Source organism: Carassius gibelio, chromosome B15 (genome assembly GCF_023724105.1).
Source record: "Carassius gibelio isolate Cgi1373 ecotype wild population from Czech Republic chromosome B15, carGib1.2-hapl.c, whole genome shotgun sequence".
Taxonomy (NCBI): Eukaryota; Metazoa; Chordata; class Actinopteri; order Cypriniformes; family Cyprinidae; genus Carassius; species Carassius gibelio.
The window spans coordinates 6,450,449-6,464,109 of NC_068410.1; the positions used below are offsets into that span (position 1 = coordinate 6,450,449).

At 35.4% G+C, this 13,661-nt stretch overlaps 2 protein-coding genes across 5 annotated transcripts in view; one reads left to right on the forward strand and one right to left on the reverse strand.

Annotated features, from left to right (window-relative positions):
- The window catches only part of LOC127972428 (amyloid beta precursor like protein 1-like), a 51,221-nt gene extending 40,070 nt beyond the window's left edge, over positions 1-11,151 (reverse strand). For 2 of the 4 annotated variants that reach the window (XM_052575908.1, XM_052575907.1), the window contains exon 1: positions 10,892-11,151. In XM_052575908.1, the coding sequence (XP_052431868.1) occupies positions 10,892-10,954 (63 nt within the window). In that variant the 5' untranslated portion in view covers positions 10,955-11,151. The remainder of the gene's footprint in view (positions 1-10,891) is intronic. The other 2 variants (XM_052575906.1, XM_052575905.1) reach the window with 1 other exon arrangement.
- Positions 11,152-11,778: 627 nt separating this feature from the next.
- Positions 11,779-13,661, forward strand: part of LOC127972919 (suppressor of tumorigenicity 14 protein homolog) — a 31,453-nt gene continuing 29,570 nt past the window's right edge. The window contains exon 1 of the mRNA XM_052576911.1: positions 11,779-12,061. Coding sequence (XP_052432871.1) covers positions 12,038-12,061 — 24 coding nt within the window. The 5' untranslated portion in view covers positions 11,779-12,037. The remainder of the gene's footprint in view (positions 12,062-13,661) is intronic.

The following is a 13,661-nucleotide window of genomic DNA, read 5'->3' on the forward strand; positions in this document are numbered from 1 at the left end:
GTTGAAATCTGCCATTGTTCATCAGCTGCATTACACTTTTCTTTTGTTGCACTAATGTTTCCAGAGCCAACCATGTCAGATCAGACAATAAAATCAACAACAAAAAACTGTATACTGTATATATACAATGAGCTTCTTCAGACCGAGCCCAGAGGTTGAATACTTTCCCATCTCTGAAAAGAGAAAAATGCTCTGTAATCTGTGCTGAATAGAGAAGCACAGTTCAACAATTCATTCAATTATCTGTGCTTGTGAAACATTTTGATAGCGACAGAACTCATCTCGGCTCACAGTGGCAAGTGTTTACAAATGCCATTTTCTTGCTGCGTCCTTGAGACTTCCTGACAGTGTGAAATATGCCGCCGGTAAAAGATTGTCGAAAGATCACACGCCTCGGATAGAGCACAAAGGAAAAACGAATCGCTGCTGTGAAAAGTAAAACATTTTAAAAGTGATGAACAAGCCGAGATAGACCATAATGCTGCGGTGCAATGGTTCGAGGAGAGAAGGGTTGCAGAGAACACTGAGTTCTATTAGAGCTGCTCGATTGGCAGAAGCAGCCTGAGAGACGGAGAGGGACAGACGGAGAATGAGTGAAGTGGGCACAGACGATAAATATTTTATGGCAAAACAAACTGAGATGATGAAAAAAAGAGAGGAAAAACAGCAGCGGGTTGGCTGGGGATGGACACATGGGAGGCAGGAGAGAGAGAAGAGGCGGTGGAACGAGGCACGTTCGAGAACAGGAGAGCGTGACAGAGGCACCCAAGCAGATCCGACAAGCAAGAGTCCGGACCTTTCCGAGGCCATACATTATTGATGGAGCTACAGCTACTGTACCAGTCATCTTTATATATATATATATATATATATATATATGTATATATATATATATATAAAATGTGCTGAGCCACACACACAACAACGTCTGTATTTTGGGGTTTGGGTACATAAAAGGGTTGTGCAAAAATCAAAATTGAAGAACTAACACTCTTTCATTTCACAATTCACAGTGAACTGGCCACCTCTTACAAGAAAATGAACAGGACTTAGATTTTGGAATGACAGGAAGTTGAATATATGTAATTGTAATTCAGACAAATGTAACAACAGAAACATGTAACTAATATACTTTTTTACAATTTAAAAAATGTGTTTCAATCTCGACAAACTTTGCTTTTCTATTTGAAAACTATATAAATGTAAAGTTTAAATGAACTGAAATAATTATATTAATTTTAATTCCTATTCAAATTTGAATGGCATTTCAGCATCTTGTTTTCTAAATCAATTCAGCAACTGAAATTTACTTTAAAAGGCATTCTCGGTTCAATCCTGAATTATGCACAACCCCAGTACATAATAATGGCATCACTCAACTAGAAAAGTCCCCTACTGATGGTGATGGGGCGATTTATACAAGCTGAGATCTGAAGAAAAAAAAAAAAAAAAAAAAACAATCCTATCTTGCTCAGCAGTGCAGGCAGAACTTATTTCATGTCTCACCAGCGGACTCTGTCATCACCGAGACAAAATCTATTCAATAAAACATATCAAACCCTGACTGAGGAACTTCATGATTGATGATGCATCTTTTCAGAACAAACAACATTTTACATTTTCTGAAAAACAAATGTGAGTGATTTTTACGTATGCTTAAAAAAAAATAAAAAAAAATGGTTTTGTTATTCCTTATTGCAGCTGTCATCTTTATGATGAATAATGACATACTGTAGAGGTTTGCCTCTGCATTCCTCTTATGAGATTTGACATGTTGTGTCCAGGTGATAGCTACTCAAAAAATAGGCAAAACACCATCATTTGCATAACTCGTTTTGCTTTTTACTCTACACAAACAAATAATGAACAAAAAGCGGTGCCCATAAAAACTAAATCGACCTGGCATCTCCACAAGAAGCGTTTGATGATGCTTCAGCTCTAACCGACATGTTTCCTGCAGGATTTATTTCACGTGGAGTCTCAGTGGTATGCGCCAACCAGCATTTCTCATGAAGGAGGACTATATATTTTTATTCCACAGAATTCCTCCAAGGTTGCCCTAAATCTGTCTTCGATCTCACAAATCCATCTTATCTTGCCTAGAGCTATTTGCCTGCCCCATTTGCTATAAATCTATTATCACTCCCCATTTAGCCCAGTTTGCATTGCACTCTTTCATTTATCCACATTTCGAACTGCTGGTCTAAACTTGCCCATGCAAAACCACTGACATTTACAATAGAAATGCTGTGTTGACTTATACGTCTTATCCAGCTTTGGAATACAATCATATGTCAACACCTACATTTTCTGCCAAGTTGATTCATTATCGCGAACGCCGTTCCCTGTTGAAATCGGTTTTATATAATATGTGTTCCAAAGACAAGCTTGTGACATCTCTCCCCTGACCGACATCTCCCATCAGGCCATACGTGAGTGCGGATCACTGACAGAGATGAATCGGATCAAGCGAACAAACCCGGGGCCAGCGGGGTTAGGATTTCTCCCAAAGCTAATATCGCTCTATCTTCCTTACACTCTCTCCTCCCTCCCTCAGCTTGCAGTTTCATCTGCCATTACTGTATATTTCTATGTTAGCTCTCTCTCTCTCTCTCTCTCTCTCTCTCTCTCACACACTCTTTTTTATGCTTTCTCTCTTTTTATCCATTTCCCTCCAGTAAAAGTCTAGAACAGTGTTATCAATTTATTGCAGCAGCTCCATAGGCTGTCTGACTAAAGCCTCCTACTGGGAAGCCAAACCTTCAGACTTCATCTTTAGCCTCACAATCTCTGAAAGTTCGAAGAGAAGCTACAGCCAATTAGGCTTTTCCCTGGCCAGGCTGAAGACACAGACAGAAACCTGCACTGGCTTTTATTCTCATTCATAGGGTTGCACAAAAAATCTGATTAACACAGTTTACGTTAAAATATTTTTTTTGCAACACAGCTACATTTATTTTTATCATTTTTAAAAACAGTTGTGATTGATATATAATCCAAATGATAAGGGTTGGTAAGTTGAAAATCAATATTTGAACAAATTATACACTGAAAACGAAGTTGTCGAACAAAGCTGGATCATAAGCACCGGTTGCCACTTATTTAAATGTCATTCATGTCCACAACATCTGTAATTCCTTACAAAGCTCAACTACTGCAAACAAATTTAAATAAAAATGCGAAAGGATTAAATGGAATGTACGGAGCCCCGCACATGCCATGAAAAAAAAATAATAATTGTGCGCACGATTTACTAATTCGTTCCCTCACTGCACTAAAATGTGCACACGATTACTATTGCGTTCCCTCGATTTACTATTGCGTTCCCCTCGATTTGCTAAATTGTGCACATGATTTAGCAAATCGAAGGAACAAATTAGTAAATCGTGCACACAATTTATAAATCAAGTGGACAAATAGTAAATCGAGGGAACGCAATAGTAATCGTGTGCACATTTTAGTACAGTGAGGGAACAAATTAGTAAATAGTGCACACGATTTAGCCTGCAATTTTGTTCCTGCATGTCATGTGCGGGACTCCATAGGAATGTTATAATCAACGCTTTCCATGACTAGTTAACCCTCTGGGGACGGATTGGGCGGTACCGCCCAAAATGGCATACTTTTACAAATGTGTAGTTATCTCAAAAACTATTAATGCTAGAGAGATGCGGTTTTTTTTGCCGTCTTCCTCAGATTCCGCTGAAAACAGCGGTGTCCAGTTTGTATATTAAACACTTCCCTTATTGCGCAATACCACTGCGTAAACAGGCCAATGAAAACGATTGTGCTAGGCAGATTCAACAAGCAACAGCCAATGGAAAAATTGCCGCTGGGAGGAGTCTTTTTCTAACCCAATCAGAGGAAGGTTATGTCTTCTAGCGATTCAGAGGACTCTGTAGCTCTGCTGTAGCCTTGTAAAAGCTGGCTGGACGAAAGGAAAAGACATGTAATCAATAAGCGTTCAGAGAATCAGCATCAGGGTGGAGAAAGCAGAACGCGATCGGAGTGTTACAGAGAGCGATCGGAGTATTAGCGAGCACAAAGAGCTAAATTCGAGCGATCGGAGAATCAGCATCACGTGGAGAAAGCAGAAAGCAATCGGAGTGTTAGCGAGCACAAAGAGATAAATTCGAGAGAGATACAGCATTATTACAGAATTGTTTTATCAAAATGGCAAGCAGTAAAAGATTTACGGCAGAACAAACTCTGGAACAATTACTGGAAAGGCCTGGAGAGGCCTTGCTTTGCTCACTGGCATGCCTAGGACTGTTTTTTAAAAAAGTTAATTATTTAATTGTTCTTTACACATTTGATTAAACAATAACACATTTCTGTCAAGCAAAGAGTTTGAAAAAATATATTTTCTTTGTTCAAAAACTGTTCTATATTGTGTGTTTTTCAGTAATAAATGACAAAAATCTAATTTTCGTTTTTGAAATTCTCTAGTTTATTGTAAAACTTTTCACTCATACTTCCTTTATATAAACATATTGCATGCATGCTTATGGTAGCTTAGGGTCTTCTGAATCCATAGATACCAAACACAGGGTGTTTCATCTCCTTTACATATGATTTATAAGCCCAAATATAAAAATAGAGAAAACAGACCAAAAAGGGCTTAGTCCCAAAAATAAAAAAAAACGCCTAGGACTGTTTGTAAATAAAGTTAATTATTTAATTGTTCTTTACACATTTGATTGAACATTAACCCATTTCTGTCAAGCAAAGAGTTTGAAAAATATATTTTTGGGTCAAAAACTTTTAACTATTGTTGTGTGAGGTAGGATTTTCAGTAATAAATGACAAAAATCTAATTTTTGTCTTTGAAATTCTCTAGTTTATTGTACAATTTTTCACTCATACTTCCTTTATAGACATATTGCATGCATGCTTATGGTAGCTTAGGGTCTTCTGAATCCATTGATACCAAATACATGGTGGTCCATCCTCATTACATATGGTTTATAAGCCGAAATGTAAAAATAGAGAAAACGGACCAAAAAGGGCTTAGTCCCCTAAGGGTTAATCAAGGCTGTCTTTTGTTTGTTTGTGCACCTACACACTCATTCAAAAACATGAGGAAATGTACCTTATTTCATCTGCAGATGTATCCATTTTGCCTTAATTTCAATCTACAAAATCCTGAAATACATGCAACTGTTGCATTCAGTATGCACTTTTTTTTCATAGATGATGCATTATAAAGGTGCTGGAATTCACCAGCTTGACCCTGGATTTTATAATCAACAACCAAAAGTGATAGTGGCTGCCGAATAAGCCACACTGCTGAAATGGACGTAATCTCATTGGTGAGAGTTAATGGGTTTGAACGGCATCTCTTTTTAATGAGCAGTGTATTTTTCTTTCATAGTCACAGAGTATGTCTCATCTCTGCACTGACAAGGAATACAAAAACGGCGGGAAGGAAGAGGAATGATGCACTGAAATGGTGCATTTCATGCCCTGTAGCAAATGCACATGGTGGAGCACAGCACATTGGAAAATATTAGTGAAACCTGATTATCTCCAAGCTCGGAAATTAATTAAACAAGAGAGGGGGAATCTGGTGAAGCTTGCATGCTTCTATCTGTTTCAACAAATCCCCTGCCCTGCAGCCAGATTTGCGGTGCCTCTGTACCGACAGGGCCGTAGTTTACTCGGGGGAGTGCTGAGCATGCTGGGCAATTCAAGCACATCAACACCCAAGGGTCCTTGCTCCCATCCATGGGTCTCTCTTTACCTGATTAACACTGTCTTACTCCTCAAACACCCACTGCTAACAATGACTACATAAGGACATCCTGTGGAGCAGTGGTGGCTGTGTAAGCGAAGAAGCACAGGTGCCACTTATCAAGGGCAAAACAGCTTTCTTTTGTGTGTGTGTGTGTGTGTGTATGTGTCTGCAAAGTCAGTCCTACAACTGCATTGATAAAGGTTGAAAAAGACCAATAAATCAGTAAATCAATAATATATATTTTCATTCATATTTAATGTTCTATATGGAATTTTAAATCATTAATTCTATAAATGTTATTATTATATTATTAATTATACTAAATCATGTTAATTACAGATTTAAGTTCTTCATATTCATAATTTATATGATTTAACAATTTATTAAACATTAGGCTTTCAATTAAAGAATATGTAACTATTTATCATAATAACAAAAAATGACATGCAATTTAATATTTAAAAAAATATTACTTTAATTAATTAATTAAACAATGTATATCATTTATTTAGAAATGTGATATTAAATATAATTTTATTAAAACATTTTAATAACTTATATGATTTCAATTAAGAAGTGATAATCTATATTTAATTATAATTTAATATATAAATTATATTACTAGTCTCTCTTTCTATATATATATATATATATATATATATATATATATATAATGTCATGCTTAAAATGTAATGTAAATAAATATATTGAATAATGTACAAAACTTAATATTTAAAAATGGAATGCAATTTTAATCATGTTTTATTTGTTAAAATAAATAAATATTTATTGACTGTAAGTAATAATAAACCAAGTATATAATTTAATATTAAAAACAAATCAATATTATAAATGTTTTTTATTACAATTATTGTTTATTAATGTGTCATTTGTTTCACACTCAATTATGTTCATTACACCATATGTAAAACTATATTAATAAAATATACATAATTTAACAATTTATTAGAAATTAGGCTTTTAATGAATGCATAAGAAATCTATGATTGCTGTGGAGCTGTCAGAGCTTTATATATTAAATCCAACAACAAATGAACCAAAAAACACCGAACAGTTAATCGACCACTGTGATAAATGAATCATCCGAGAAGCCTATGATCATAAAAATGCAATGTACATTGTTCCAAAAAAAAAAAAAAAAAAAAAACCACAGTCCAGATGTGCTCCATAATTGTGCAGGATCTTCCGATCCTTTGGAACCATTTCATGCTATGTTCCCCGAGGGCCTTCACAGTACAGCTTCACCAGGTCTCAGGTTCCATAATGTGGAATCTTTCCTCTGCTTCTCGAAATCCAATATCAAAATGTTCTCAGAGGGATCTCACACTCCCAACAAGCTACACAACAGGCCACAGTTCAGCTGTTTCCTCCGTGCATAAACACAGTTCGAAGCACTGCAGCACTCCAAAACCTCTCCAAAAAGCCTGAGAACAACCTGTGTTTTCTAGCATCAACAAACAACCGCTGCACAACAGTCTAAACACTGCTTTCATGAGGGAAACAACTCCCAGAGAAGATTACGTGAGGTACATCGTAAGATAGAGTGAGGAAAATGCTGCTTTTTTTGTAAACCACATATTCGTGGTGAATTTTTAAGAAGTGGTTTTATTGTGAGCCAAACGGGGGAATCCAGCACCCTCAATCGTGACTGTAAAACCAATGAAGCCAAGACTGATGGTACGACACAACAGAGTTACTGGCAGCAACGGTAATCCCAGTAATGCTCTTACCAGTCCAGCATAATTGAACAATGAAAGATGGGTTTATGGCTAATAAATTTAAGCAATCTGCACTGGTGGTTAATAAATAAAGAAGTATAGTAATCCTCTTAGGATATGACTGTCAACTTTTTGCGTGCTCCCACTTTTGAAATAACAATGGATGGGATTTGCACTTCATCCAGATTATTTCTAAATGGAATCATGCTCACTGTTTCACACAAGGTGACCCAGAGACTCTCACACTCATCCCTTCAGCTTGCATCTGCCATACAGGTGTATCTGAATAGAGCTACATTATATCTATTTGAGAATGGATACATGGTTAACCAAAGAAAAACATTGCTACAGCACTGTTGCTAAAGCTATCGCGTGAACATAATAGCATTTTATTCTTCTTATTACTGAGGCTTATTCATGAGACATAAGCAAAATGAATCTCTGTGTAAAATGTTGGTCAAAGCTTTCCTTGGAAATGGTCACGTTGGAATGGAATTTTCTTTCGGATTTAGTTTCTTAGGCTCACCAATGCTAAATACAATCCCAAATACAGTATTGAGAAAAAATATTACAATATAAAATAACAATTTGCTATTTGAATAATATATTCAATATATGTGATAACAAGAAGCAATTATAATTATTATTAGCAATGTGCTGCTTAATATTTGTTAATATTAGTTCAGAATTCTTTGATTAATAGAAAAGATTATTTAAATAAAAATAAAAATAAATAACATTAAAAACATATCTATGATCAATTCTAATCAATTTCATGCATAATTCCTTTCTAAATTAAAAAGTATATATATATTTTTTAACCTACTGACCACAAGCTACATATGTCTTTAAGAAACTGAAAAAATAAATAAAATACCCACTGTTCATATTTGTTCATATAGTTCTTTATGAAGTTATTCCAGAGTATCAATGTTGCTGTTTTAAACACAAAGCACATGGAATCTAAAGGAAATGAATCTGCACACCTGGACATCAGAAGAAGACAAATAAACATCAGAGAGGGGAAATTCATTTCTAAGAACACACAAATAAACCTTCTACAATATGTAGTCTGCACATATACATCATCATTTCCTTTCTGTTTAATATTTTATTATAAGTGCACAGGCATTGCTAAAGGCACTTCTGCAATAAATATGAACAAAGAAAGGGTATAAACTCTAAAAACAGACATCAGAAACCTCTCTTATCTAACCTGCTCTACCATGACAGTATGGACACACTGGGACCCTGCACGTTGCAGGAGTCAGTGGGTTTCCTAGACACACCCTAAAAACTGGGCCCGATGCCATCATCTGTGGACCAGCAGCTCGAGGTGAGTGCTGACGCATTCAGACAGCAGGAGAGGGGACAGTGGAAGTCAGCCCGGTCTCCCTCCCTCCCGACTATGTGCTGTTCCAGGTTTTCTATTGATAAACAGACTGACCAAGTTACAAAATAGTTTCAGAAACAGATGAGTATACTATACTATATCACACTGTCATTATCAGGTTTTTAGTGTGAAAAGACATTTGCAGATTTATTATAGGTTAAGTTAAGATTGAATTCCACTGACCTCAATCAAACTGATTGCATTCTGGGATGCGACTTCATAAAGGGGATTCATATTAAGAGTAGAGCAGTTTCAGAGCTGATTGATTATTGGTCATTGATTATGCTGTCTGAATTACTGAATTAAGTAAAGAAGGAACCAAAGCATGCACATCAATGGCAAAAAAAATGCTTAAAATGTGGTGTTTAACAAAAAAAAAAAAAATCAGCACACCATACTGTGCAAAAATGCTAAATATTTTATTAATGGACCAATGTTACTTTGTGTGAAGTCCATTATTAAATTGTTTTGCAATTTTAGAGCCTATGGTGGATGTGCTGATGTTTGTTTTTAAATGACTGAATTAACAAATTAACAGAATACTGAATTCTCTTACATATATAGTGAATGTATTAAATTAATTATTTATATATTTTTACAGCATTAACTTCTTTATACACACAAGCAATGTTAAAAATGTATTGGTTTGAACAGACTGCATGTTTTTGTAGAAAATGTAAATTATTTTTAGTTAATTGCAATAGCGTTACATTTCTATAGAGCAACTGTTTGCTTCCTGTTGAAGACAAATGCTAAAAATAGTTCACGTTGGACTTTTTTCTAAATCGATACCGATGTCGCAGTCTAAAACATTTTTTAACCCCCAAAATAGTGTCAATAGAAATCCCTGGATGCAGTGGGGGATTGACAGATCTGTTCTCTTGATCTCACCCTGATTTTTTTCACAAGAACCGAAAGAGATTTACAGCATTTATATCCTGTCAGGCAGACACAATCCTCTTCCTGCGCAACACTTTATTTCCCCAACATCTGCATGTGGCCAAATCTAGCATTAAATTATATAAAGTCTTTATATAATATACAAATCTGCCCCATTATTATTATTATTATTTTTCTCCAGCCCTTTCTAAATCCAAAAAGGCTTCAACATCCAATAACAGTTCTCTATCATTATGCAAAAAACCCATAAAAACAAATGAGCGCGGGATGTCAGGCATAAAATGTCTGAGTAACATCATTTTTCCATCTCGGGCCTGGAGATACAGCAGGCTTCATCAGCACTGCAGGCCGCAGAGGCTGCAGCATATCTAATAGCACTGAATCAACAACCCTCCAGACATCATTCAAGCATCACGGCTGAGAACGTGTCTGCTGTAACAATCCGTCTTCTCTAGCTTCAAACTATTTTATCGGAACCACTACTCAAAATGTCACATTTTACTCATACATTGAATTTTCCCAGGCAAAAAGCCAGTCCAGCTGCCATCCAGACAGTACAAATGTAAGATTATTTTACAATCTAAGATGCATGGCAACTCATTCAGTTGCATACCGGACATCTGCAGTCCACTATCAATAAAAGACAGCAATCTCCAAAGCAAGTATGCATCACATACTAAAGATCTAATAGATTAGCTACTCAGTGATACAAATGGTTAAACTAAGAAACATCCATTCTGTAATGAAAACGCTGTGCCCCACCCCACGAAATAAAATATGTTCAGCTAATTTATCTTTCCATTTATCAGGCCCAAATTGTTTTTTTCTCTCAGTCCCACACACACGCACACACATGTACACACACAAACGCACAGATAGGCTATACACAGACAAACAATCAGAAATCTCATAAGCATCAGATCTGACCCAGGATTGTGTTATTTGTATGTATCAGGTTTTTTTTTTTTTTTTATCTCTCTAATTGGCTGTAAAAATAATAATAAATAAAAATAAAAATCTAAAAAAAGAACAGCCTGAGAAAAAAACAGGTAAAGGTTAATCTGAAACAAGTGCATAAAAATAATAGGCACAATAAATGTGTAATCCGCATTCGGATCCTACCTCATCTCTCCAGACGCAATAAGACAATAAAGTCATCATTATTAATGGCGTTTTCTGCCCCATTCTTCTTCCTTCTCTTCTTAGTATTTAACTTTGCTGATTTCTTTGGATGTCTATTTGTAACTACTGTATTATTTCCAAAAGAAAAACCAACTGGAATGAACTGGTCTGCTACGGGATACGAGCTGGTCTGATCGGAGATATCTCCTGTGTCCGCAGATCTCAGTGTGAACTGACACTCGGCTGCGGCTCCGATCAGTAAAACCAAACCCTCCTCCGCTCCGGCTGCGCAGAAGGTGTGCGGCCATTTGCTGAAGAACAGCGCCCCCTGCTGGACATCCATTGACTCACTGTGAGCGCTAGTGAGGAAACAGGTTAAACGAAGTCTGTAAAGAAATACATAGCCTGCTCAAGTATATTTTTCAACTCGGTGACGGCAGCTTATTACTTTTATAGATTTTTACTGCCGCTGTTGTCTCACATTACATTCATTTTACAGCCACCTTATGTTCATATGATGTAGTTTCAGTATTAAGCCGCTAGAGGGAGATCAAGATAAAAGTTTACACCAAGCTATAGGCCTACGTAAAATATTCGGATTATATATAATAAAAGGCATGTATAATGTCATGGCTGTATTATGTAGAAAGTTAACGAGACTAACTTTTGGTTGTAATTTGTAATAAGAGTATGTCTATTTATTTAATTATGTAAATGTGTACAATTTTGTTTTTAATATATATATATATATATATATATATATATATATATATATATATATATATATATATATATATATATATATATATAATTTAAATAAAAAAAAAAATGTAACATATAAACACACACACACGCCTATTGGTAGACTCTTGTGACACTCTGTAAACGCCTGTTTGGAGAGGGACGTAGTCTTGTCATTCCCACGGAAACTGCTACGTCATTCATTGCCCTCAGGTGAGGGAGATGAGAGAACGCCGCTGGATTCATTCCGTCAAACTCTGAACGAACTTCCAAGAACGTTTACAATTGGACTATTTCACCCGAACTGCCTGAAAGAGCAGAGCCTGGATTCATTGACTGGTCGGAACGTCAGGCGCGCACGCTTCTGTTTGGTAGCGAAACTATAACCAACTTTCCTGAAATAACATGAGTTCTGCCGTGTTTAAACAAGTAAGTATATTATTTATTTATTTAAAAAAAAAAAAAATCTCTGAACATTGAATGAAATGGCGTATTTCCCCATCTACGTTTATTGTCAACTTTATTATTAAACCGGATACATCAAACTACATGTAAATCCCTCAGGGTAACTTTCCTTGTTAAAAATTTACCACAAAACTTGAATAAGTGAATTTTAAACTCATATTTTAGAGAAAACTTGGGACATGGCATCCCTATAGCCAAGGTTTGGTTTTTGGTTTCTTTTTCTATTTCTTTTTCTCTCTCTCTCAGTTTCCCCTCTTCCCACATAGAGACACCTGCTCGAGGCTCGCCTCCTCCGTTCTTACGGTGGTGGGGGCTTTTGATTCATCTCAGTGACTCGTTTGAATTCATTCACAAAAGAGAATCATTAGGTGATCCTCTCCTCGGGTTATAGACCATCGTTACGCCTCAAAAGTACAGAAACTTGAAACATGAACTAGTTCAGTTCGAGAGGTGAACGAGAATGATTTGTTCATTGAAAACATTCACTTAAGAAGAGTTCCTAATCCCGACTTTCTGGTCATTGAAAGGTTAGTGTCCAGAAACAATACCATTTGGTATAGAGGGAATTGCTAGTTTTATATGATGCGAAAAAGCTAATTTTAGTCTTAATTTTAATGAAAGATCGGATTAACCTTCAATCAAGTGTTTCTTGGGTAGCCTTAACCAGGTAGAAAATATTAGCCCTTATACTTTTTTTTTTTTTTTCTCTCAGATGGAACAGTTTATAAAACTTTCACATTATTATTATTTTTTTTTAAGGTTTGCATATGTGTGATAAGTTATTCATATCTGATTTATCAGTATTTTATGGTTCATGTAAGCTAATAAATGAATTTGTGAATATGGAGGATGACAAATCAGAGGTCCAGAAAGAGCAAATTATGTAATTTGGTGCAGTTATAGTCATTTAAATAAAAAAAAAGTAAAATAAATAATAACAAGTAAAATGTTAATATTGTTTGCTTGTGATATAAGTGACATCTTTATAAGAATATAGTAGACTACTTACATAAATTCATATAAATTTGAGTTGTCACTCTATATTTTCCAGTGACGTCTTATAATGCAGTGCAATACAATGGTGATTAAGAGATGAACAAATAAATGTTTCTCAAAAGACTGAAGTATAGCCTACTATACTTGGATTGAAACAAGATTTTTTCAAAAAGTGATGTATGGACAGTGAAATATAAGTTGATTTTAGTCTAGTAAATGTACATCATGAAATATTATTAACAATATAAGTCATTTATGTGTTTACTATTAATTTAATGTTTTGCAGCAAAAAGACTTGTACTATGACCTGACGATGTCCAGGCATTTGTAGATTTAGAATAAAAATCATTTCACTTAATAATAATAATAATAATAAAAAAAAGGATAGAATATAAATCAAATGGCATAAGGCTGTAGTTTTGAGCACATTGATTATTTAGAAGACCACATCACATATGATCCTAAATATAATAATGTAGGCTTTATTTGTGTAAATCCCTGACATTGGCATTTAGCATTCAGGGTAAAAGTTTTTGTGTTCCCTAGAAATCAATCCCTTGACTTTGGG